We start from the raw sequence: 23,415 nt of genomic DNA on the forward strand, positions 1-23,415 counted from the left end.
GGGGACTTGGTTTTGGGGGGGTCCCTGGTTTTGGGGGGGTCCCTAGTTTTGGGGTACACCCATAGGTGAAGGGGGACACCTGGTTTTGGGGTGCAGCGAAGTGGGGTTGCACCCATATTGCAGTGGGACCCGGTTTTGGGGTGCACCCCAAGTCGTTTTGGGGGGGTCCCTGGTTTTGGGGTACACCCATGGGTGAGGGGGGACCTGGTTTTGGGGGGCTCCAATGGGGGGGGAACTTGGTTTTGGGGGGGTCCCTGGTTTTGGGGTGCAGCGAAGTGGGGGTGCACCCATATTGCAGTGGGACTTGGTTTTGGGGTGCACCCCAAGTCGTTTTGGGGGGGGTCCCTGGTTTTGGGGGGCTCCTATAGGTGGGGGGGGACTTGGTTTTGGGGGGGTCCCTGGTTTTGGGGTACACCCCAATGTTATGGCTTCCATGGAAAGAAGGGGATCCCCCCGATATTGGGGTTCACCCCAAGCCCTGTGCATGCAAAGGGGGGGGTCCCACACTTTTGGGGTTCACCCTAATATTATGGCATCCACGGAAGAAGGGGGTCCCCCCACTTTTGGGGTGCACCCCTGAGCCTGAACCCCTATGGAAGAGGGGGGTCCCCAAGATCAGGACACCAATGGAAGAAGGGGGTCCCCCACTTTTGGGGCGCACCCCAAGGTCTGGGAACCCATGGAAGAAGGGGGTCCCCCACTTTTGGGGTTCACCCCATACCCTCTGCATGCAAGGGGGGGGGTCCCCCACTTTTGGGGTGCACCCCAGAGCCTGGACCCCTATGGAAGAGGGGGGTCCCCAAGATCAGGACACCCATGGAAGAGGGGGGTCCCCCACTTTTGGGGTTCACCCCAAGGTCTGGGAAACAATGGAAGAAGGGGGACCCCACTTTTGGGGTACACCCCAATGTTATGGCACCCATAGAAGAAGGGTGTCCCCTACTTTTGGGGTGCACCCCAGGGTCTGGGAACCCATGGAAGAAGGGGGTCCCCCACTTTTGGGGTGCACCCCATGCCCTGTGCATGCCAAGGGGGGGGTCCCCGCACTTTTGGGGTTCACCCCATGGTCTGTGCATGCAAAGGGGGGGTGCCCCCACTTTTGGGGTGCATCCCCATACCCTGTGCATGCAAAGGGGGGGGTTCCCCACTTTTGGGGTTCACTCTAATATTATGGCACCCATAAAATAGGGGGGGAACCCCACTTTTGGGGTGCACCCTAATATTATGGCACCCACGGAAGAAGGGGGTCCCCCCACTTTTGGGGTGCACTCCAGGGTGAGGGAACCCATGGAAGAAGGGGTCCCCACTTTTGGGGTTCACCCCAATGTCATGGCACCCGTGGAAGAAGGGGGGACCCCCACTTTTGGGGTGAACCCATGCCCTGTGCATGCAAAGGGGGGTCCCCCACTTCTGGGGTTCACCCCAAGCCCTGTGCGTGCAAAAGGGGGGTCCCCCCACTTTTGGGGTTCACCGTCATATTATGGCACCCATAGAAGAGGGGGTCCCCCACTTTTGGGGTGCACCCCAGAGCCTGGACCCCTATGGAAGAAGGGGGTCCCCAAGATCAGGACACCCATGGAAGAGGGGGTCCTCACTTTTGGGGTGCACTCCGTGCCCTGTGCATGTAAAGGGGGGGGTCCCCCACTTTTGGGGTGCACCCCAATATTATGGCACCCATGGAAGAAGGGGTTCCCCCACTTTTGGGGTTCACCCTAATATTATGGCACCCACGGAAGAAGGGGGTCCCCCCACTTTTGGGGTTCACCTCAAGCCCTGTGCATGCAAAGGGGGGGGTCCCCCACTTTTGGGGTGCACCCCAGAGCCTGAACCCCTATGGAAGAGGGGGGTCCCCAAGATCGGGACACCCATGGAAGAAGGGGGTCCCCCCACTTTTGGGGTTCACCCCATGGTCTGTGCATGCAAAGGGGGGGTCCCCCACTTTTGGGGTTCACCCTCATATTATGGCACCCATAGAAGAGGGGGTCCCCCAACTTTTGGGGTGCACCCCAGGGTTTGGGAACCAATGGAAGAAGGGGGGACACCACTTTTGGGGTGCACCCTCATATTATGGCACCCATAGAATAGGGGGTCCCCCCACTTTTGGGGTGCACCCCATGCCCTGTGCATGCAAAGGGGGGTCCCCCACTGTTGGGGTTCACCCTAATATTATGGCATCCACGGAAGAAGGGGGTCCCCCCACTTTTGGGGTGCACCCCATGGTCTGTGCATGCAAAGGGGGGGGTCCCCCACTTTTGGGGTGCACCCCAGGGTCTGGGAACCCATGGAAGAAGGGGGTCCCCCACTTTTGGGGTTCACCCTAATATTATGGCACCCACGGAAGAAGGGGGTCCCCACTTTTGGGGTGCACCCCAATATTATGCCATGCATCGAAGAGGGGGTCCCCCCACTTTTGGGGTTCACCCCATGCCCTCTGCATGCAAAGAGGAGGTCGCCGATATTGGGGTTCCCCCACATCCCTCTTCACCCCAACCCTTTCCCCCCCCCTCTGTGCACAAAACCACCGTCACCCCAATATCAACGTCCCCCCAATATCGATGTCCCCAATATCAACGTCCCCCAATTTCAATGTCCCCCAATATCAACGTCACCCCAATATCAATATCCCCCCAATATCGCTGTCCCCCAATATCAACGTCACCCCAATATCGATGTCCCCCAATATCGATGCCCCCCAATTTCAATATTCCCCCAATATCGCTGTCCCCCAATACCGATGCCCCCCAATATCAATATCCCCCCAATATCGATGCCTCCCAATATCGCTGTCCCCCAATATCAACGTCACCCCAATATCGCTGTCCCCCAATATCGCTGTCCCCCAATATCGATGCCCCCCAATTTCAACGTCCCCCAATATCGACGTCCCCCCAATATCGCTGTCCCCCAATATCAATATCCCCCCAATATCAATGTCCCCAATATCAATATCCCCCCAATATCGACGTCCCCCAATATCAACGTCCCCCCAATATCGATATCCCCCCAATATCGGTCCCCCAATATCGACGCCCCCCAATATCGATGCCCCCCAATATCAATATCCCCCCAATATCAATGTCCCCCAATATCCCTGTCCCCCAATATCGCTGTCCCCCAATATCGATGCCCCCCAATTTCAATGTCCCCCAATATCGACGTCCCTCCAATATTGCTGTCCCCCAATATCAATATCCCCCCAATATCAATGTCCCCAATATCAATATCCCCCCAATATCGACGTCCCCCAATATCGACGTCCCCCCAATATCAATATCCCCCCAATATCACTGTCCCCCAATATCGATATCCCCCAATATCGACGTCCCCCCAATTTCGATGCCCCCCAATATCGCTGCCCCCCAATATTGATGCCCCCAATATCGATATCCCCCAATATCGCTGTCCCCCAATATTGCTGTCCCCCAATATCAATATCCCCCCAATATCGGTCCCCCAATATCGATGTCCCCCAATATTGATGCCCCAATATCGATATCCCCCAATATCGATGTCCCCCAATATCAATATCCCCCCAATATCGACGTCACCCCAATATCAACGTCTCCCCAAAATCTCTCTCTTCGTTCTCTCCCCTCCTTTTCCGTCGCATTTCCTGCGCCGTCGTCGCCTCTTCCGTCGCTCTTCTTTCGCCTTTTTTTGGGGCGAAACCCAACGAAAAAGGAGATCCTCTTCCGTCGCCGTTATTTTTGGGGTAAAACCCAACGAAAAAGGGGATCTTCTTCTTTTTTTGGGGTGAAACCCAACGAAAAAGAGGATCTTCTTCTTTTTGAGGGCGAAACCCAACGAAAAAGGAAATCCTCTTCCGTCGATGTTATTTTTGGGGGATAAAACCCAACGAAAAAGGAGATCCTCTTCCGTCTCCGTTATTTTTTGGGGTAAAACCCAACGAAAAAGAGGATTTTCTTCTTCTTTTTGGGGTAAAACCCAACGAAAAAGCGGATTTTCTTCTTTTTTTTGGGGGTAAAACCCAGCGAAAAAGAGGATCTTCTTCTTTTTTGGGGTCAAAACCCAATGAAAAAGGAGATCCTCTTCCGTCGATGTTATTTTTTGGGGTAAAACCCAACGAAAAAGGGGATCCTCTTCCATCATCGTTATTTTTGGGGTAAAACCCATTGAAAAAGAGGATCTTCTTCCATTTTTTGGGGGGTAAAACCCAACGAAAAAGAAGATATTCTTCTTTTTTTGGGGTGAAACCCAACGGAAAAGGAGATCCTCTTCCGTCGATGTTATTTTTTGGGGTAAAACCCAACGAAAAAGGGGATCTTCTTCTATTTTTTGGGGGCGAAACCCAACGAAAAAGGAGATCCTCTTCCGTCGCTGTTATTTTTTGGGGTAAAACCCAACAAAAAAGGGGATCCTCTTCTTTTTGGGGATAAAACCCAACGAAATAGAGGATCTTCTTCAATTTTTTTGAGGCAAAACCCAACGAAAAAGAGGATCTTCTTCTATTTTTGGGGTAAAACCCAATGAAAAAGGGGATCCTTCTCCGTCACCGTTATTTTTGGGGGTAAAACCCAACGAAAAAGAGGATCTTCTTCTTCTTTTTTGGGTTAAACCCAACGAAAAAGGGGATTTTCTTCTTTTTTTTGGGGTAAAACCCAACGAAAAAGAGGATCTTCTTCTATTTTTTGGGGGTAAAACCCAACGAAAAAGGAGATCCTCTTCCATCGACGTTATTTTATGGTTAAAACCCAACGAAAAAGAGGATCTTCTTCTTCTTTTGGGGGCGAAATCCAATGAAAAAGAGGATCTCCTTTTTTCTTGGGGTAAAACCCAACGAAATAGAGGATCTTTTCCTATTTTTTTGGGGCAAAACCCAACGAAAAAGGAGATCCTCTTCCATCACCGTTATTTTTTGGGGGTAAAACCCAACGAAAAAGAGGATCTTCTTCTTTTTTTGAGGGCAAAACCCAACGAAAAAGGAGATCCTCTTCCATCGACGTTATTTTATGGTTAAAACCCAACGAAAAAGAGGATCTTCTTCTTCTTTTGGGGGCGAAATCCAATGAAAAAGAGGATCTCCTTTTTTCTTGGGGTAAAACCCAACGAAATAGAGGATCTTTTCCTATTTTTTTGGGGCAAAACCCAACGAAAAAGGAGATCCTCTTCCATCACCGTTATTTTTTGGGGGTAAAACCCAACGAAAAAGAGGATCTTCTTCTTTTTTTGAGGGCAAAACCCAACGAAAAAGGAGATCCTCTTCCGTCGCCGTTATTTTTAGGTTAAAACCCAACGAAAAAGAGGATCTTCTCCTATTTTTTTGCGGTGAAACCCAACGATAAAGAGGATCCTCTTCTTTTTTGGGGGTAAAACCCATTGAAAAAGAGGTTCTTCTTCATTTTTGGGGGTAAAACCCAACGGAAAAGAGGATCTTCTTCTTCTTTTTGGGGCGAAATCCAATGAAAAAGAGGATCTCCTTTTTCTTGGGGTAAAACCCAACGAAAGAGAGGATCTTCTCCTATTTTTTTGAGGCAAAACCCAACGAAAAAGGAGATCCTCTTCCATCGACGTTATTTTTTGGGGGTAAAACCCAACGAAAAAGAGGATCTTCTTCTTTTTTTGAGGGCAAAACCCAACGAAAAAGGAGATCCTCTTCCGTCGCCGTTATTTTTAGGTTAAAACCCAACGAAAAAGAGGATCTTCTTCCATTTTTTCGCAGCGAAACCCAATGAAAAAGGGGATCTTCTTCTATTTTTAGGCGTAAAACCCCACGAAAAAGAGGATCTCCTTTTTTCTTGGGGTAAAACCCAACGAAAGAGAGGATCTTCTCCTTTTTTGGGGGGCAAAACCCAACGAAAAAGGAGATCCTCTTCCATCACTGTTATTTTTGGGGGTAAAACCCAACGAAAAAGGAGATCCTCCTCCATCACCGTTATTTTTAGGTTAAAACCCAACGAAATAGAGGATCTTCTTCTTCTTTTTGGGGTAAAACCCAACGAAAAAGGGGATTTTCTTCTTTTTTAGCGGTGAAACCCAACGAAAAAGAGGATACTCTTCTATTTTTGGGGTAAAACCCAACGAAAAAGGGGATCCTCTTCAGTCGCCGTTATTTTTAGGTTAAAACCCAACAAAAAAGAGGATCTTCTCCTATTTTTTTGCGTCGAAACCCAACGATAAAGAGGATCCTCTTCTTTTTTGGGGGTAAAACCCATGGAAAAAGAGGTTCTTCTTCATTTTTGGGGGTAAAACCCAACGAAAAAAGAGGATCTTCTCCCATTTCTTTGCAGCAAAACCCAACGAAAAAGAGGATCCTCTTCTTTTTTTGGGGTAAAACCCGTTGAAAAAGAGGATCTTCTCCTTTTTCTTGGGGCGAAACCCAACGAAATAGAGGATCTCTTTCTTTTGGGGATAAAACACAACGAAAGAGAGAATCTTCTCCTTTTTCTTGGGGTAAAACCCAACGAAATAGAGGATCTTCTCCCATTTCTTTGCGGTGAAACCCAACGATAAAGAGGATCCTCTTCTTTTTTTGGGGTAAAACCCATTGAAAAAGAGGTTCTTCTTCATTTTTGGGGGTAAAACCCAACGGAAAAGAGGATCTTCTTCTATTTTTTTGAGGCAAAACCCAACAAAAAAGAGGATCTCCTTTTTTCTTGGGGTAAAACTCAACGAAAAAGGGGATCCTCTTATTTTTTGGGGGTAAAACCCAATGAAAAAGGGGATCCTCTTCTTTTTGGGGATAAAACCCAATGAAATAGAGGATCTTCTTCAATTTTTTTGAGGCAAAACCCAACGAAAAAGAGAATCCTCTTCTTTTTTTGGGGTAAAACCCAACGAAAAAGAGGATCTCCTTCTTCTTTAGGCGTAAAACCCAACGAAAAAGAGGATCTTCTTCTTTTTTTGGGGCAAAACCCAACGAAAAAGGAGATCCTCTTCCATCACCGTTATTTTTTGGGGGTAAAACCCAACGAAAAAGGGGTTCTTCTCCTTTTTTTTGAGGCAAAACCCAACGATAAAGAGGATCCTCTTCTTTTTTGGGGGTAAAACCCATTGAAAAAGAGGTTCTTCTTCATTTTTGGGGGTAAAACCCAACGGAAAAGAGGATCTTCTTCTTCTTTTTGGGGCGAAATCCAACGAAAAAGAGGATCTCCTTTTTCTTGGGGTAAAACCCAACGAAAGAGAGGATCTTCTCTTTTTTTTTGGGGCAAAACCCAACGAAAAAGGAGATCCTTTTCCATCACCGTTATTTTTTGGGGGTAAAACCCAACGAAAAAGGGGTTCTTCTTCTTTTTTTGAGGGCAAAACCCAACGAAAAAGGAGATCCTCTTCCGTCGACGTTATTTTTAGGTTAAAACCCAACGAAAAAGAGGATCTTCTCCCATTTTTTTGCGTCGAAACCCAACGATAAAGAGGATCCTCTTCTTTTTTGGGGGTAAAACCCATGGAAAAAGTGGTTCTTCTTCATTTTTGGGGGTAAAACCCAACGGAAAAGAGGATCTTCTCCTATTTTTTTGGGGCAAAACCCAACGAAAAAGAGGATCTCCTTTTTTCTTGGGGTAAAACCCATTGAAAAAGAGGTTCTTCTTCATTTTTGGGGGTAAAACCCAACGAAAAAGAGGATCTTCTTCAATTTTTTTGAGGCAAAACCCAACTATAAAGAGGATCCTCTTCTTTTTTGGGGGTAAAACCCATTGAAAAAGAGGTTCTTCTTCATTTTTGGGGGTAAAACCCAACAAAAAAGAGGATCTTCTTCTTCTTTTTGGGGCAAAATCCAATGAAAAAGAGGATCTCCTTTTTCTTGGGGTAAAACCCAACGAAAGAGAGGATCTTCTCCTTTTTTTTGGGGCGAAACCCAACGAAAAAGGAGATCCTCTTCTTTTTTTGTGGCAAAACCCAACGAAAGAGAGGATCTTCTCCCATTTCTTTGCGTCGAAACCCAACGATAAAGAGGATCCTCTTCTTTTTTGGGGGTAAAACCCATTGAAAAAGAGGTTCTTCTTCATTTTTGGGGGTAAAACCCAACGGAAAAGAGGATCTTCTTCTTCTTTTTGGGGCGAAATCCAATGAAAAAGAGGATCTCCTTTTTCTTGGGGTAAAACCCAACGAAATAGAGAATCTTTTTCTATTTTTTTGCGGCGAAACCCAACGAAAAAGAGGATCCTCTTCTTTTTTGGGGGTAAAACCCAACGAAATAGAGGATCCTCTTCTTTTTTTTGGTTAAAACCCAACGAAAAAGGGGATCCTCTTCTTTTTTGGGGATAAAACCCAACGAAATAGAGGATCTTCTCCCATTTCTTTGCGTCGAAACCCAACGAAAAAGAGGATCCTCTTCTTTTTTGGGGGGTAAAACCCATTGAAAAAGAGGTTCTTCTTCATTTTTGGGGGTAAAACCCAACGGAAAAGAGGATCTTCTTCTTTTTGGGGCGAAATCCAACGAAAAAGAGGATCTCCTTTTTCTTGGGGTAAAACCCAACGAAATAGAGGATCTTCTTCCATTTCTTTGCGTCGAAACCCAACGAAAAAGAGGATCCTCTTCTTTTTTGGGGGTAAAACCCAACGAAATAGAGGATCCTCTTCTTTTTTTTGCGTCGAAACCCAACGATGAAGAGGATCCTCTTCTTTTTTGGGGGTAAAACCCATGGAAAAAGAGGTTCTTCTTCATTTTTGGGGGTAAAACCCAACGGAAAAGAGGATCTTCTCCTATTTTTTTTGGGCAAAACCCAACGAAAAAGAGGATCTTCTTCTTTTTCTTGGGGTAAAACCCAACGAAATAGAGGATCTTCTCCCATTTCTTTGCGTCGAAACCCAACGAAAAAGAGGATCCTCTTCTTTTTTGGTTAAAACCCAACGGAATAGAGGATCTTCTCCTATTTTTTCGCGGCGCAACCCACGGAAAAAGGGCTATTTTTCAGTCGTTTTTTCCTTTTTTGGGGTGTTTTTTCCCCCGTCTTCACGCTCGTAACGGCGAAGCCACGCCGCGTTCGCCGCCGCCGCCGCCCTTGAAGCAGGCGGACTCGTAGTGCTTGTTGAGGTACGACTTGAGGGCGAAGCTCTTGCTGCAGCGCTTGCAGCGGAAGTGCTTGGCGGCCGAGTGCGTCTGCATGTGGGCGCGGAGGTTGGAGCGGTCGGCGAAGGCTTTGCCGCAGTGGGCGCAGCCGAAGGGCTTCTCGCCCGTGTGCGACCGCATGTGGCCCTGCAGCAGCCAAGGGCGGCTGAAGGCTTTGCCGCAGACGTCGCATTTGTGCTTCAGGTCGTGCGTCAAGAGGTGCATGGCCATGGCCGGCATGGAGACGTAGACTTTGCCGCACGTCGGGCACTTCTTGGCCATTTGGCTGTCCAGCGAGCGGTGGGTTTGCTTGTGGCGGCTCAGGTTGGACGAGGTGGCGTAGCTCTTGCCGCACTCGCCGCAGCTGTGGCGCTGCGGGTTGCGTTGCTGCTGCTGCTGCAGCGACGAAGCTCTGCGCCGCGAACGCCCGTCGGTGATGAAGAAGGAGTCGGCGGCGTAACCTTCGCTGACGGCCGCGTCGCCGTTGATGTAACCCACGCCCGATGATGACGAGGACGAGGACGAGGACTCCGGGCTATCCGGTAATTCCGCGGCGTTGCGGACGGGGTAAAGGGATGGAGGGGATGGGACGTGAAGTGATGAAGAAGAAGAGGAAGAGGAGGCGGTGGCGGCGGTGATGGGTAACGGCGACGGAGTCAGGAGGTCGCCCAGGTAGCCTAAGGCCGCGGCCCGGAGAGGCGGCGTCAGGGAGATGCGATGTGGATTTAGGGGGGGGGGGGGGAAAATAGGGATGCATGCAGCTCTGCAGCCCCTCCTGACCCTCCTGCAGCCCTTCCTGCAGCTCCTGGCCCTGCCTGTAGCCCCTCTTGCAGCCCCTCCTGCAGCTCCTGGCCCTCCTGCAGCCCCTCCTGCTGCTTCTCTTGCAGCCCTGCGGCTCTGCTGCAGCTCCTGGCCCTGCCTGCAGCCCCTTCTGCAGCTTCTGACCCTTCCTGCAGCCTCTCCTGCAGCCCTGCAGCTCCTTCCTGCAGCTCCTGGCCCTGCCTGCAGCCCATCCTGCAGCCCCTCCTGCAGCCATGCAGCTCTGCTGCAGCTTCTGAGCCTGCCTGCAGCCCCTCCTGCAGCTCCTGATCCTGCCTGCAGCCCCTCCTGCAGCTCTGCAGCAGCTCCTGACCCTGCCTGGAGCCCTTCCTGCAGCCATGCAGTCCTGCAGCACCTCCTGACCTTGCCTGCAGCCCCTCCTGCTGCTTCTCTTGCAGCCCTGGGGCTCTGCTGCAGCTTCTGACCCTGCCTGCAGCTCCTCCTGCAGCTCCTGGCCCTGCCTGCAGCCTCTCCTGCAGCTCTGCAGCAGCTCCTGACCCTGCCTGCAGCTCCCTCTGCAGCTTCTGACCCCTCCTGCAGCTCCTCCTGCAGCTCCTGATGCTGCCTGCAGCCTCTCCTGCTGCTTCTCTTGCAGCCATGCGGCTCTGCTGCAGCTCCTGACCCTGTCTGCAGCCCTTCCTGCAGCTCCTGGCCCTGCCTGCAGCCCCTTCTGCTGCTCCTCTTGCAGCCATGCAGCTCTGCAGCAGCTCCTGACCCTCCTGCAGCCCTTCCTGCTGCTCCTTCTGCAGCCCTGCAGCCCCTTCTGCAGCTTCTGACCCTGCCTGCAGCCCCTCCTGCAGCCCTGCAGCTCTGCAGCAGCTCCCGATCCTGCCTGCAGCCCCTCCTGCAGCTTCTGACCCCTCCTGCAGCTCCTCCTGCAGCTCCTGATGCTGCCTGCAGCCTCTCCTGCTGCTCCTCCTGCAGCCCTGCGGCTCTGCTGCTGCTTCTGACCCCTCCTGCAGCTCCTCCTGCAGCTTCTGACCCCTCCTGCAGCTCCTCCTGCAGCTCCTGACGCTGCCTGCAGCCTCTCCTGCTGCTCCTCCTGCAGCCCTGCGGCTCTGCTGCTGCTTCTGACCCCTCCTGCAGCTCCTCCTGCAGCTCCTGACGCTGCCTGCAGCCTCTCCTGCAGCTCCTCCTGCAGCCCTGCAGCTCTGCAGCAGCTCCTGACCCTCCTGCGGCCTCTCCTGCTGCTCCTCCTGCAGCCCTGCGGCTCTGCTGCAGCTTCTGAGCCTGCCTGCAGCTCCTCCTGCAGCTCCTGACCCTGCCTGCAGCTCCCTCTGCAGCTTCTGACCCTTCCTGCAGCCTCTCCTGCAGCCATACGGCCACCCCTGACCCTGCCTGCAGCCCCTCCTGCAGCTCCTGGCCCTGCCTGCAGCCTCTCCTGCAGCCCTTCCTGCAGCCCTGCAGTTCTGCAGCAGCTCCTGACCCTGCCTGTAGCCCTTCCTGCAGCTCCTGAGCCTGCCTGTAGCCCCTCTTGCAGCCCCTCCTGCAGCCATGCAGCTCTGCGGCAGCTCCTGACCCTGTCTGCAGCCCCTCCTGCAGCCATGCAGTTCTGCAGCAGCTCCTGACACTGCCTGCAGCTCCTCCTGCAGCTCCTGACCAACCTGCAGCCCATCTGCAACCCTGCAGCCCCTCCTGCAGCCCCTGATCCTGCCTGCAGCCCCTCTTGCAGCTCCTTACCCCACCTGCAGCCCCTCTTGCAGCCCTTCCTGCAGCCATGCAGTCCTGCAGCAGCTCCTAACCCTGTCTGCAGCCTCTCCTGCAGCCCTACAGCTCTGCTGCAGCTCCTGACCCTCCTGCAGCCCTTCCTGCAGCTCCTCCTGCAGCCCTACAGCTCCTCCTGCAGCTCCTGACCCTGCCTGCAGCCCTTCCTGCAGCCCCTCCTGCAGCCCTGCAGCTCTGCAGCACCTCCTGACCCTGTCTGCCGCTCCTCCTGCAGCTCCAGAGCCTGCCTGCAGCCTCTCCTGCAGCCCCTCCTGCAGCCCTGCAGCACCTCCTGACCCGGTCTGCCACTCCTTCTGCAGCCCCTCCTGCAGCCCCACAACTCTGCAGCCCCTCCTGACCCTGCCTGCAGCTCCCTCTGCAGCTTCTGACCCCTCCTGCAGCTCCTCCTGCAGCTCCTGACCCTGCCTGCAGCCCCTCCTGCCGCCCTGCAGCTCTGCAGCACCTCCTGACCCTGCCTGCAGCCCTTCCTGCATCTCTGCAGCCCTTCCTGCAGCCCTACAGCCCCTCCAGCAGCTCCTGACCCAGCCTACAGCCTCTCCTGCAGCCACGCAGCAGCCCCTGATCCTGCCTGCAGCCCTTCCTGCAGCCCTACAGCCACGCAGCAGCTCCTGGCCCTGCCTGCAGCCTCTCCTGCAGCTCCGCTGTAGCTCCTGACCCCTCCTGCAGCCCCTCCTGCAGCCCTGCAGCTCTGCAGCACCTCCTGACCCTGTCTGCCACTCCTCCTGCAGCTCCTGGCCCTGCCTGCAGCTCCTCTTGCAGCCCTTCCTGCAGCCACGCAGCTCTGCAGCACCTCCTGACCCTGTCTGCATCCCTTCCTGCATCTCTGCAGCCCCTCCTGCAGCCCTGCAGCTCTGCAGCACCTCCTGACCCTGTCTGCATCCCTTCCTGCATCTCTGCAGCCCCTCCTGCAGCCACGCAGCTCTGCAGCACCTCCTGACCCTGTCTGCATCCCTTCCTGCATCTCTGCAGCCCCTCCTGCAGCCCTGCAGCTCTGCAGCACCTCCTGACCCTGTCTGCATCCCTTCCTGCATCTCTGCAGCCCTGCAGCCCTGCAGCAGCCCCTGACCCTGCCTGCAGCTCCTCCTGCAGCTCCTGGCCCTGCCTGCAGCTCCTCCTGCAGCAGCTCCTGACCCTGCCTGCAGCTCCTCCTGCAGCCCTTCCTGCAGCCATGCAGCCCTGCAGCAGTCCCTGACCCTGCCTGCAGTTCCCTCTGCAGCTCCTGACCCCCTCCTGCAGCTCTGCAGCCCCTCCTGCAGCTCCTGACCTCTCCTGCAGCCCCTCCTGCAGCTGTGCCGCAGCTCCTGGCTTTGCCCTCCCTCTCCCCTGCATGGCTGCATCCCTTTCCTGCATCCCTGTCTTTGTCCCCTGTCCCTCTCCGCGTCCCCTCCGCTGCTCCTTTCCCGTCCCCTGACTTCGTTCCTGCACCATCCGCAGCCTCTTCTCCTTCTCCTTCTCCTTCTCCTCCTCCTCCTCCTCCTCCTTCTCCTTCTCCTTCTCCTTCTCCTTCTCCTTCTCCTCCTCCTTCTCCTCCTCCTCCTTCTCCTCCTCCTTCTCCTTCTCCTTCTCCTCCTCCTTCTCCTTCTCCTCCTCCTCCTCCTCCTCCTCCTTCTCCTCCTCCTTCTCCTCCTCCCTCTCCCTCTCCCTCTCCCTCTCCCTCTCCTTCTCCCTCTCCTCTTTCTCCTTCTCCTTCTCCTTCTCCCCATCCCCATCCATCACCTTCTTCTCCCCATCCCCATTTCTCTCCTCATCCCCGACTTCTTCTCCCCGTCCCCAATCTCTCGTCCCCATCTCTGTCTCCATCCTCATCCCCATCCACGACCTCTTCTCCCCATCCCCATCCCTCTCCTCATCCACAACTTCTTGTTCCCATCCCCATCCCCGACTTCTTCTCCCTGTCCCCATCCACAACCTCTTCTCCTTCTCCTCCTTCTCCTTCTCCTTCTCCTTCTCCTTCTCCTTCTCCTTCTCCTTCTCCTTCTCCTTCTCCTTCTCCTTCTCCTTCTCCTTCTCCTCCTTCACCTTTTCCTTCTCCTTCTCCCCTTCCCTCTCCTCATCCCCAACTTCTTCTCCCCATCCCCAATCTCTCGTCTCCATCTCTGTCTCCATCCTCATCCCCATCCACAACCTCTTCTCCCTGTCCCCATCTTCACCCACAACCTCTTCTCCCCATCCCTGTCCCCATCCCTCTCCTCATCCCCAACTTCTTCTCCCCATCCCCATCCACGATCTCTTGTCCCATTCCTGTCCCCATCCACCCTCTTCTCCTTCTCCTTCTCCTTCTCCTTCTCCTTCTCCTTCTCCTTCTCCTTCTCCTTCTCCTTCTCCCTGTCCCCACCCACAACCTCTTGTCCCCATTGCTGTCCCCATCCATCAACATCTTCTCCCCATCCCCATCCCTGTCCCCATCCACAATATCTTCTCCCCATCCCTGTCTCCATCCACAACCCCTTCTCCCCGTCCCCATCCCCAATCTCTCGTCCACGTCCCCATCCACGACCTCTTCTCCCTGTCCACATCCCTGTCCCCATCACCAACTTCTTCTCCTTCTCACCATCCTCAACTCCTTCTCCTTCTCCTTCTCCTTCTCCTTCTCCTTCTCCTTCTCCTTCTCCTTCTCCTTCTCCTTCTCCTTCTCTCCATCCTCAACTTCTTCTCCTTCTCCCCATCCCCATCCCTGTCTGCATCCACAACCCCTTCTCCCCATCCCTCTCCTCATCCCCAACCTCTTCTCCCCATCCCCGTCCCCATCCACAACTCCTTCTCCCTGTCCCCATCCACAATTTCTCGTCCCATCTCCATTCCCATCCCCATCCACAACCTCTTCTCCCTGTCCCCATCTTCACCCACAACCTCTTGTCCCCATCCCTGTCCCCATCCCCAAACTCCTCTCCTCATCCCCATCCCTCTCTCCATCCACTTCTTCTCCTCATCCCCACCCACAGCCTCTTCTCCCCATCCCTGTCCCAACCCATCAACCTCTTCTCCCCATCCCGTTCCTCATCCACAACCCCTTCTCTCCGTCCCTGTCCCCGTCCACAATCTCTTATCCCCATTCCTGTCTCCATCCTCATCCTCATCCCCATCCACAACCTCTTCTCCCTGTCCCCATCCCCGTCCTCATCCCCATCCACAATCTCTTGTTCCCGTCCCCGTTCCCATCCCTGTACCCATCTCTGTCCCCACTCACAATCTCTTGTCCCATCCCCATCCCTGTCCCCATCCATCACCTTCTCCTTCTCCCCATCCATCTCCATCCTCATCCACAACCTCTTCTCCCCATCCCTCTCCCCATCCATCACCTTCTTCTCCTTCTCCCCATCTCTCTCCTCATCCACAACTTCTCCTCCTCGTCCCCATCCCTATCCCCACCCACCACCCCTTCTCCCCATCTGTGTCCATCCCCGTCCACAATCTCTTGTCCCCATCCCTGTCTCCATCCACAACCTCTTCTCCTTCTCCTCCTCCTCCTCCTCCTTCTCCTTCTCCTTCTCCTTCTCCTTCTCTCCATCCTCAACTCCTTCTCCTTCTCCCCATCCCCATCCCTGTCTGCATCCACAACCCCTTCTCCCCATCCCTCTCCTCATCCACATCCTCTTGTCCCCATCCCCGTCCCCATCCCCATCCCTGTCCCATCCACGATTTCTTGTCCCATCCCATCTCCACCTCTATCTCCTTCATCTCCATCTCCATCCCCATCTCCATCTCCATCTCCATCCCCATCTCCATCTCCATCTCCATCTCCATCTCCATCTCCATCCCCATCTCCATCTCCATCCCCATCTCCACCTCCACCTCCATCTCCATCCCCATCCCATCCCATCCCATCCCATCCCATCCCATCCCACCCCTCATCCTCCATCTCTCCGGTCCCTGTCCTTTCCCCTGTCCTTGTCCCCTGCATCCCCATCCCTGTCCCTTTCCTGCATCCCTCTCTCCATCCTCATCCCTGTCCCTCCTCATCCTCAGTCCCTCCATCTCCATCCCTGTGCCTTCCCTCGTCCTCCGTCCCTTCCCTTGTCCTCTGTCCCTGCATCCCTGCAGTCCTTTCCTGCATCCCATCCCATCCCATCCCATCCCATCCCATCCCATCCCATCCCATCCCTCCTCCTCACTCCCTGCGTCCCCATCCCTGTCCCTGCATCCCTGTCCCTCCTTGTCCTTGGCCCCTGTGTCCCCATCCCTGTCTCTTCCCTTTTCCTCAGTCCCTGCATCCCTCCTGTCCCGTCCCATCCCATCCCATCCCATCCCATCCCATCCCATCCCATCCCATCCATCCCATCCCTCATCCTCTGTCCCTTCATCCCTGCGGTCTCTGCATCCCTCCGGTCCCTCTCTCTGCACCCCCACCCCTCGTCCTCCATCCCTGCATCCCTGTCCCCATCCCTCATCCCCGATCCCTGTGTCCCTCCTGTCCCTGTCCTTGTCTCCATCCCTCTCTCCATCGTGTCCCCAATCTCATCCCATCCCATCCCATCCCATCCCATCCCATCCCTCGTCCTCACTCCCTGCATCCCCATCCCTGTCCCTTCATCCCTGTCCCCATCCCTCATCCCTGATCCCTGTGTCCCTCCAGTCCCTGTCCTTGCCTCCATCCCTCTCTCCATCGTGTCCCCAATCCCAGCCCATCCCTCATCCTCACTCCCTGCATCCCCATCCCTGTCCCTTCATCCCTGTCCCTCCTCATCCCCGGTCCCTGTGTCTCTCCTGTCCCTGTCCTTGTCTCCATCCCTCTCTCCATCCCGTCTCCAATCCCATCTCTTCCCTTGTCCTTCATCCCTGTGTCCCTCTGCTCCCTTCCTGCATCCCTGTTCCTGTCCCATCCCTTCCCTCGTCCTCTGTTCCTTCATCCCTGTGGTCTCTGCATCCCTCCGCTCCCTCTCTCTGCATCCCCATCCCTCATCCCCTGTCCCTGCATCCCTCCGCTCCCTGTCCTTGTCTCCATCCCTCTCCCCATCCCATCCCATCCCATCCCATCCCATCCCATCCCATCCCTTCATCCCTGCAGTCCCTGCATCCCTCCGCTCCCTGTCCTTGTCCCCATCCCTCTCTCCATCCCGTCTCCCATCCCATCCCTTCCCTCATCCTCTGTCCCTGCACCCCCGTCCCTTCCGTTGTCCTCTCTTCCTTCATCCCTGCAGTTCCTGTCCCTTCATCCCTGTCCCATCCCATCCCATCCTTTGTCCTCACTCCCTGCATCCCTGTCCCTCCTCGTCCTCTGTCCCTCTGTCCCTCTGCTCCCTTCCCGCATCCCTGTTCCTGTCCCATCCCTTCCCTTATCCTCCGTCCCTTCATCCCTGCAGTCTCTGTCCTTGTCTCCATCCCTCTCTCCATCGTGTCCCCAATCCCATCCCATCCCATCCCATCCCATCCCATCCCTCATCCTCACTCCCTGCGTCCCCATCCCTGTCCCTGCATCCCTGTCCCTCCTTGTCCTTGGCACCTGTGTCCCCTTCCCTGTCCCTTCCCTTCTCCTCAGTCCCTGCATCCCTCCTGTCCCTGTTCCTGCATCCCATCCCATCCCATCCCATCCCATCCCATCCCATCCCATCCCATCCCATCCCACCCCTCATCCTCCATCTCTCCGGTCCCCGTCCCTTCCCCTGTCCTTGTCCCCTGCATCCCCATCCCTGTCCCTTTCCCGCATCCCTCTGGTTTCTGTCTCCATCCCCATCCCTGTCCCTCCTCGTCCTCTGTCCCTGTGTCCCTCTGCTCCCTTCCTGCATCCCTGTTCCTGTCCCATCCCTTCCCTTATCCTCCGTCCCTTCATCCCTGCAGTCTCTGTCCTTGTCTCCATCCCATCCCATCCCATCCCGTCTCCAATCCCATCCCTTCCCTCCTCCTCCGTCCCTGCATCCCTCCGGTCCCTGTCCCTCCTTCTCCTTACTCCCTGCATCCCTTCCTGCATCCCTGTCCTCTGTCCCTGCATCCCTGCAGTCCTTTCCTGCATCCCATCCCATCCCATCCCATCCCATCCCATCCCATCCCATCCCATCCCATCCCATCCCTCCTCCTCACCCCCTGCATCCCCATCCCTGTTCCTGCATCCCTGTCCCTCCTCGTCCTCTGTCCCTGTGTCCCTCTGCTCCCTTCCTGCATCCCTGTTCCTGTCCATCCCTGTCCTTGTCCTCTGTTCCTTCATCCCTGCAGTCCCTGTCCCTGCATCCCTGTCCCATCCCATCCCTCGTCCTCACTCCCTGCATCCCCATCCTTTTCCCTGCATCCCTGTCCCTCCTCATCCCTGTGTTCCCTGCATCCCTCCGCTCCCTGTCCTTGTCTCCATCCCATCCCATCCCATCCCATCCCACCCCTCATCCTCCATCTCTCCGGTCCCCATCCCTTTCCCTGTCCTTGTCCCCTGCATCCCCATCCCTGTCCCTTTCCCGCATCCCTCTGGTTTCTGTCTCCATCCCCATCCCTGTCCCTCCTCGTCCTCTGTCCCTGTGTCCCTCTGCTCCCCTCCCGCATCCCTCTTCCTGTCCCATCCCTTCCCTTCTCCTCCATTCCTTCATCCCTGCAGTCCCTTCATCCCATCCCATCCCATCCCATCCCATCCCATCCCATCCCATCCCATCCCTCATCCTCACTCCCTGCATCCCCATCCTCACTCCCTGCATCCCTGTCCCTCCTCGTCCTCTGTCCCTGTGTCCCTCTGCTCCCTTCCCGCATCCCTGTTCCTGTCCCATCCCTTCCCTTATCCTCCATTCCTTCATCCCTGCACTCCCTGTCCTTGTCTCCATCCCTCTCTCCATCCCGTCTCCAATCCCATCCCTTCCCTCATCCTCCCTCCCTGCATCCCTCCGGTCCCTGTCCCTCCTTCTCCTTGCTCCCTGCATCCCTTCCTGCATCCCTGTCCTCTGTCCCTGCATCCCTGCAGTCCTTTCCTGTGTCCCGTCCCATCCCATCCCATCCCATCCCATCCCATCCCATCCCATCCCATCCCATCCCATCCCATCCCATCCCTCCTCCTCTGTCCCTTCATCCCTGTGGTCTCTGCATCCCTCCGGTCCCTCTCTCTGCACTCCCATCCCTCATCCTCCCTCCCTGCATCCCCATCCCTTCCCTTGTCCTCCGTTCCTTCATCCCTGCTGTCCCCACATCCCTACGGTCCCTCTCCTTATCTCCATCCCCTCTCTAATGCCATCCTTTCCCTCATCCTCCATCCCTCCATCCCTTAACCCCTCATCCCTCCATCCCTTCATCCCTCCATCCCTCCATCCCTTCATCCCTCCATCCCTTCATCTCTCCATCCCTCCATCCCTCCATCCCTTAACCCCTCATCCCTCCGTCCCTTCATTCCTTCAACTCTCCATCCCTCCATCCCTCCATCCATCCCTTCATCCCTTAACCCTTCATCCCTCCATCCCTTCATCTCTCCATCCCTTCATCTCTCCATCCCTCCATCCCTTCATTCCTCCATCCCTTCATCCCTCCATCCCTTCATCCCTCCACCCCTCCATCCCTCCATCCCTTAACCCCCCATCCCTCCATCCCTCCATCCCTTCATCCCTTAACCCTTCATCTCTCCATCCCTCCATCCCTTCATCCCTTCATTCCTCCATCCCTTCATCTCTCCATCTCTCCATCCCTCCATCCCTTCATCCCTTCATTCCTCCATCCCTTCATCTCTCCATCTCTCCATCCCTCCATCCCTTCATCCCTTCATTCCTCCATCCCTTCATCTCTCCATCCCTTCATCTCTCCATCCCTCCATCCCTTCATCCCTTCATTCCTCCATCCCTTCATCTCTCCATCCCTTCATCTCTCCATCCCTCCATCCCTTCATCCCTTCATTCCTCCATCCCTTCATCTCTCCATCCCTTCATCTCTCCATCCCTCCATCCCTTCATTCCTCCATCCCTTCATCCCTCCATCCCTTCATCCCTCCACCCCTCCATCCCTTCATCCCTTAACCCTTCATCCCTCCATCCCTCCATCCCTCCATCCCTCCATCCCTCCATCCCTCCATCCCTTCATCCCTCCATCCCTTAACCCCTCATCCTTCCGTCCCTTCATCCCTTCAACTCTCCATCCCTCCACCCCTCCATCCCTCCATCCCTTAACCCTTCATCCCTCCATCACTCCATCCCTCCATCCCTTCATCTCTCCATCCCTCCACCCCTCCATCCCTTCATCTCTCCATCCCTCCATCCCTTAACCCCTCATCCCTTCATCCCTTCATCCCTTCATCTCTCCATCCCTTCATCCCTCCATCCCTCCATCCCCTCATCCCTCCATCCCTCCATCCCTTAACCCCTCATCCCTCCGTCCCTTCATTCCTTCAACTCTCCATCCCTTCATCCCTTAACCCTTCATCCCTCCATCCCCTCCATCCCTTCATCCCTTCATCCCTCCATCCCTTCATCTCTCCATCCCTCCATCCCTTAACCCTTCATCCCTCCATCCCTCCATCCCTCCATCCCTTTATCCCTCCATCCCTCCATCCCTCCATCCCTTAACCCCTCATCCCTCCGCCCCTCCACCCCCTCCCTCCCCTCATTCCCGGTCATTCCCGACTCCGTCCCCGCATTCCCTTCCCTCATCCCTCGTCCCCTCTCAAGGTCAGCGCCGGTTCGGCCGCGTTGCGGTTCCTCTCCCGGTTACGCAACCGCTTCCGCAGTCGCTGCCGCACCGAAGGGGGACACCACCGTCTCCCTACGGTTCCCACACACAAAGGGCTCCGTTACGGATCCGCTTCGGATCCGTTCGGATCCGTTACGGCTCCGTTCGGATCCGTTTTGGCACCGTTTCGCTCCAATTCCGCTCCTATTTGGTTCTACTCAACTCCTTTTAACCCCAATCGGGTTCTGTTCGGCTCCGATTCCGTTCTGCTCCGTTCTATCCCCCCTTAATTCCCTTCTAAACCGCTTCTACCTCATCCCGATTCGGTTCTACTCAATCCCAGTTCGGTTCCGATCGATTTTCTTGGCTCTACTCAGACCCAATTCGGTTCTACTCAGTTCCATTCGGTTCTTTTTGGCTCTGCTCAGACCCAATTCGGTTCTATTCGGTTCTGCTCAGTTCTATTCGGTTCTACTCAGTCCCAATTCGGTTCTATTTGGTCCTATTCAGCCCCAATTTCGTTCTATTCAGCCCCAATTTGGTTCTATTCGGTTCTATTCAGCCCCAATTCGGTTCTATTTGGTTCTGCTCAGCCCCAATTTGGTTCTATTCAGTTCTATTCAGTTCTGCTCAGTCCCAATTTGGTTCTATTTGGTCCTATTCAGCCCCAATTCGGTTCTATTCGGTTCTGCTCAGTCCCAATTTGGTTCTATTCAGTTCTATTCAGCCCCAATTCGGTTCTATTCAGTTCTATTCAGCCCCAATTCGGTTCTCTTCAGCCCCAATTCGGTTCTATTTGGTTCTATTCGGTTCTATTCAGCCCCAATTCCATTCTATTTGGTTCTATTCAGCCCCAATTCGGTTCTCTTCAGCCCCAATTCGGTTCTATTTGGTTCTATTCGGTTCTATTCAGCCCCAATTCTGTTCTATTTGGTTCTATTCATCCCCAATTCGGTTCTATTTGGTTCTGCTCAGCCCCAATTTGGTTCTATTCAGCCCCAATTTGGTTCTATTTGGTTCTATTCAGCCCCAATTCGGTTCTATTTGGTTCTGCTCAGCCCCAATTTGGTTCTATTCAGCCCCAATTCGGTTCTATTTGGTTCTATTCAGCCCCAATTCGGTTCTGTTTGGTTCTATTCGGTTCTATTCAGCCCCAATTCTGTTCTATTTGGTTCTATTCAGCCCCAATTCGGTTCTATTTGGTTCTGCTCAGCCCCAATTTGGTTCTATTCAGCCCCAATTTGGTTCTATTTGGTTCTATTCAGCCCCAATTCGGTTCTATTTGGTTCTACTCAGTCCCAATTCGGTTCTGTTTGGCCCTATTCAGCCCCAATTTGGATCTATTCAGTTCTATTCAGTTCTACTCAGTCCCAATTCGGTTCTATTTGGTTCTGCTCAGTCCCAATTCGGTTCTATTCGGTTCTGCTCAGTCCCAATTTGGTTCTATTCAGTTCTATTTAGCCCCAATTCTGTTCTGTTTGGTTCTATTCAGCCCAAATTTGGTTCTATTCAGCCCCAATTCTGTTCTGTTGGGTTCTATTCAGCCCCAATTCGGTTCTATTCAGCCCCAATTCGGTTCTATTTGGTTCTATTCAGCCCCAATTCTGTTCTATTTGGTTCTGCTCACCCCAATTCAGTTCTATTTGGTTCTATTCAGTCCCAGTTTAGTTCTATTCAGCCCCTATTCGGTTCTATTTGGTTCTGCTCAGCCCCAATTTGGTTCTCTTCAGCCCCAATTCGGTTCTACTCAGCCCCAATTCTGTTCTGTTGGGTTCTATTCAGCCCCAATTCGGTTCTATTCAGCCCCAATTCTGTTCTGTTGGGTTCTATTCAGCCCCAATTCGGTACTATTCAGCCCCAATTCGGTTCTATTTGGTTCTGCTCAGCCCCAATTCCGTTTTATTCAGCCCCAATTCTGTTCTATTTGGTTCTGCTCACCCCAATTCGGTTCTATTTGGTTCTATTCAGCCCCAGTTTAGTTCTATTCAGCCCCTATTCGGTTCTATTTGGTTCTGCTCAGCCCCAATTTGGTTCTCTTCAGCCCCAATTCGGTTCTATTCAGCCCCAATTCTGTTCTGTTGGGTTCTATTCAGCCCCAATTCGGTTCTATTCAGCCCCAATTCTGGTCTATTTGGTTCTACTCAGCCCCAATTCTGTTCTGCTCAGCCCCAATTCGGTCCTATTTGGTTCTATTCAGCCCCTATTCTGTTCCATTGGGTTCTGCTCAGCCCCAATTCGGTTCTACTCAGCCCCAATTCAGTTCTGCTCAGCCCCAATTTGGTCCTATTTGGTTCTATTCAGCCCCTATTCTGTTCTATTGGTTTCTGCTCAGCCCCAATTCGGTTCTACTCAGCCCCAATTCGGTTCTGCTCAGCCCCAATTCGGTTCTGCTCAGCCCCGATTGGGCTCTGTTCGGCTCTATTCAACTCTGCTCATCTCCGCTCGACTCTCCTCGGTTCTGCTCGGCCCCGGCGATCGCGGCGGGCGGCGCAGCGGAATGCGGTGGCCCCGATGTCCTTCTCCACCTCCATTCCAACCCCCCCCCCTTCCCCCCTTTTTCCTCCATCCGCTCCGATTCTTACCTTTATCGTGTAACCGGGATCCGAATTCCTCCCGTGTCCTTCCGTACGGAGCCTCGAGGCCGGTGGCAAAGTCATCGATCTTCACCTTCTTCACCAGGAAGGACCTGGGCATGGTTCCTCCCGTCCGGCCCCGCCGCCACAAAGGGGCTCCCCCCCACCCTTAGGGGGAGGGGGTAAAGGGAAAGGGAGAGGGAAGGGGAGGGGGGGGGTGTGGGTTTGGTTTAGAAAGGAAAGGAGGGGGTTAACAGAGCTTCAGGCTTTGTGCGGCGGGCGACGCCGTCCGACTCCGCTGCGGGGCCGCCGCCGTCTCCGCGAGGCCGCGCCCGGCGGCAACCGGAGAGCTGAGAGGCGGCGACCCCCCCCCGCGATGGGGCATCAGGCGGTAACGGGGAGGGGGTGGGGGGTCTTATGGTAAAAGGAAAAGGGGAGGGAGGGAAGGGAGGGAGGGGGGGTTTGTCCCGGTAATAAAGGGGGGGGGGGGCGGTGGGTTCGAGTGATGCGGAGGTTCAGCACCGCGGACAGAGGCGTTTCAGCACTGCGGAGAGAGGCGATTCAGCACCGAGGACAGAGGCGGTTCGGCGCCGCGGAAAGAGGCGATTCAGGACCGCGGACAGCGGCGGTTCAGCATCGAGGACAGAGGCGATTCAGCACAGAGGACAGAGGCGGTTCAGCACAGAGGACAGAGGCGATTCAGTACCGCGGAGAGGCATTTCAGCACCGCGG

At 54.5% G+C, this 23,415-nt stretch overlaps 1 protein-coding gene across 2 annotated transcripts; it reads right to left on the reverse strand.

Moving 5' to 3' along the window:
* Nucleotides 1-8,764: 8,764 nt before the first annotated feature.
* Nucleotides 8,765-22,886, reverse strand: SCRT1 (scratch family transcriptional repressor 1). 2 transcript variants are annotated; one of them, XM_054057734.1, is made up of 2 exons: nucleotides 22,693-22,886; nucleotides 8,765-9,684 (listed from the first exon to the last, which is right to left on the reverse strand). In XM_054057734.1, exons 1-2 carry the CDS (start codon nucleotides 22,802-22,804, stop codon nucleotides 8,912-8,914), a joined length of 885 nt encoding a protein of 294 aa, XP_053913709.1. In that variant the 5' UTR covers nucleotides 22,805-22,886; the 3' UTR covers nucleotides 8,765-8,911. The 2 variants fall into 2 exon arrangements, with proteins under 2 accessions (XP_053913709.1, XP_053913708.1); XM_054057733.1 differs by lacking the exon at nucleotides 22,693-22,886 and adding an exon at nucleotides 11,092-11,206 and having other exon boundaries at nucleotides 8,765-11,060.
* Nucleotides 22,887-23,415: the final 529 nt, after the last annotated feature.

The sequence above is a fragment of the Cuculus canorus genome, chromosome 2, assembly GCF_017976375.1.
Source record: "Cuculus canorus isolate bCucCan1 chromosome 2, bCucCan1.pri, whole genome shotgun sequence".
NCBI classification, from domain to species: Eukaryota; Metazoa; Chordata; class Aves; order Cuculiformes; family Cuculidae; genus Cuculus; species Cuculus canorus.

Coding starts and splice junctions, on each gene's coding strand:
- SCRT1 (XM_054057733.1), bottom strand. CDS start 11,144: ATGGCTGCAGGAGAGGCTGCAGGAAGGGTCAGAAGCTGCAGAGGGAGC. Junction 11,061..11,091: donor AGCTGCAGAGGGAGCTGCAG/GCAGGGTCAGGA, acceptor GAGGAGCTGCAG/GCAGGCTCAGAAGCTGCAGC.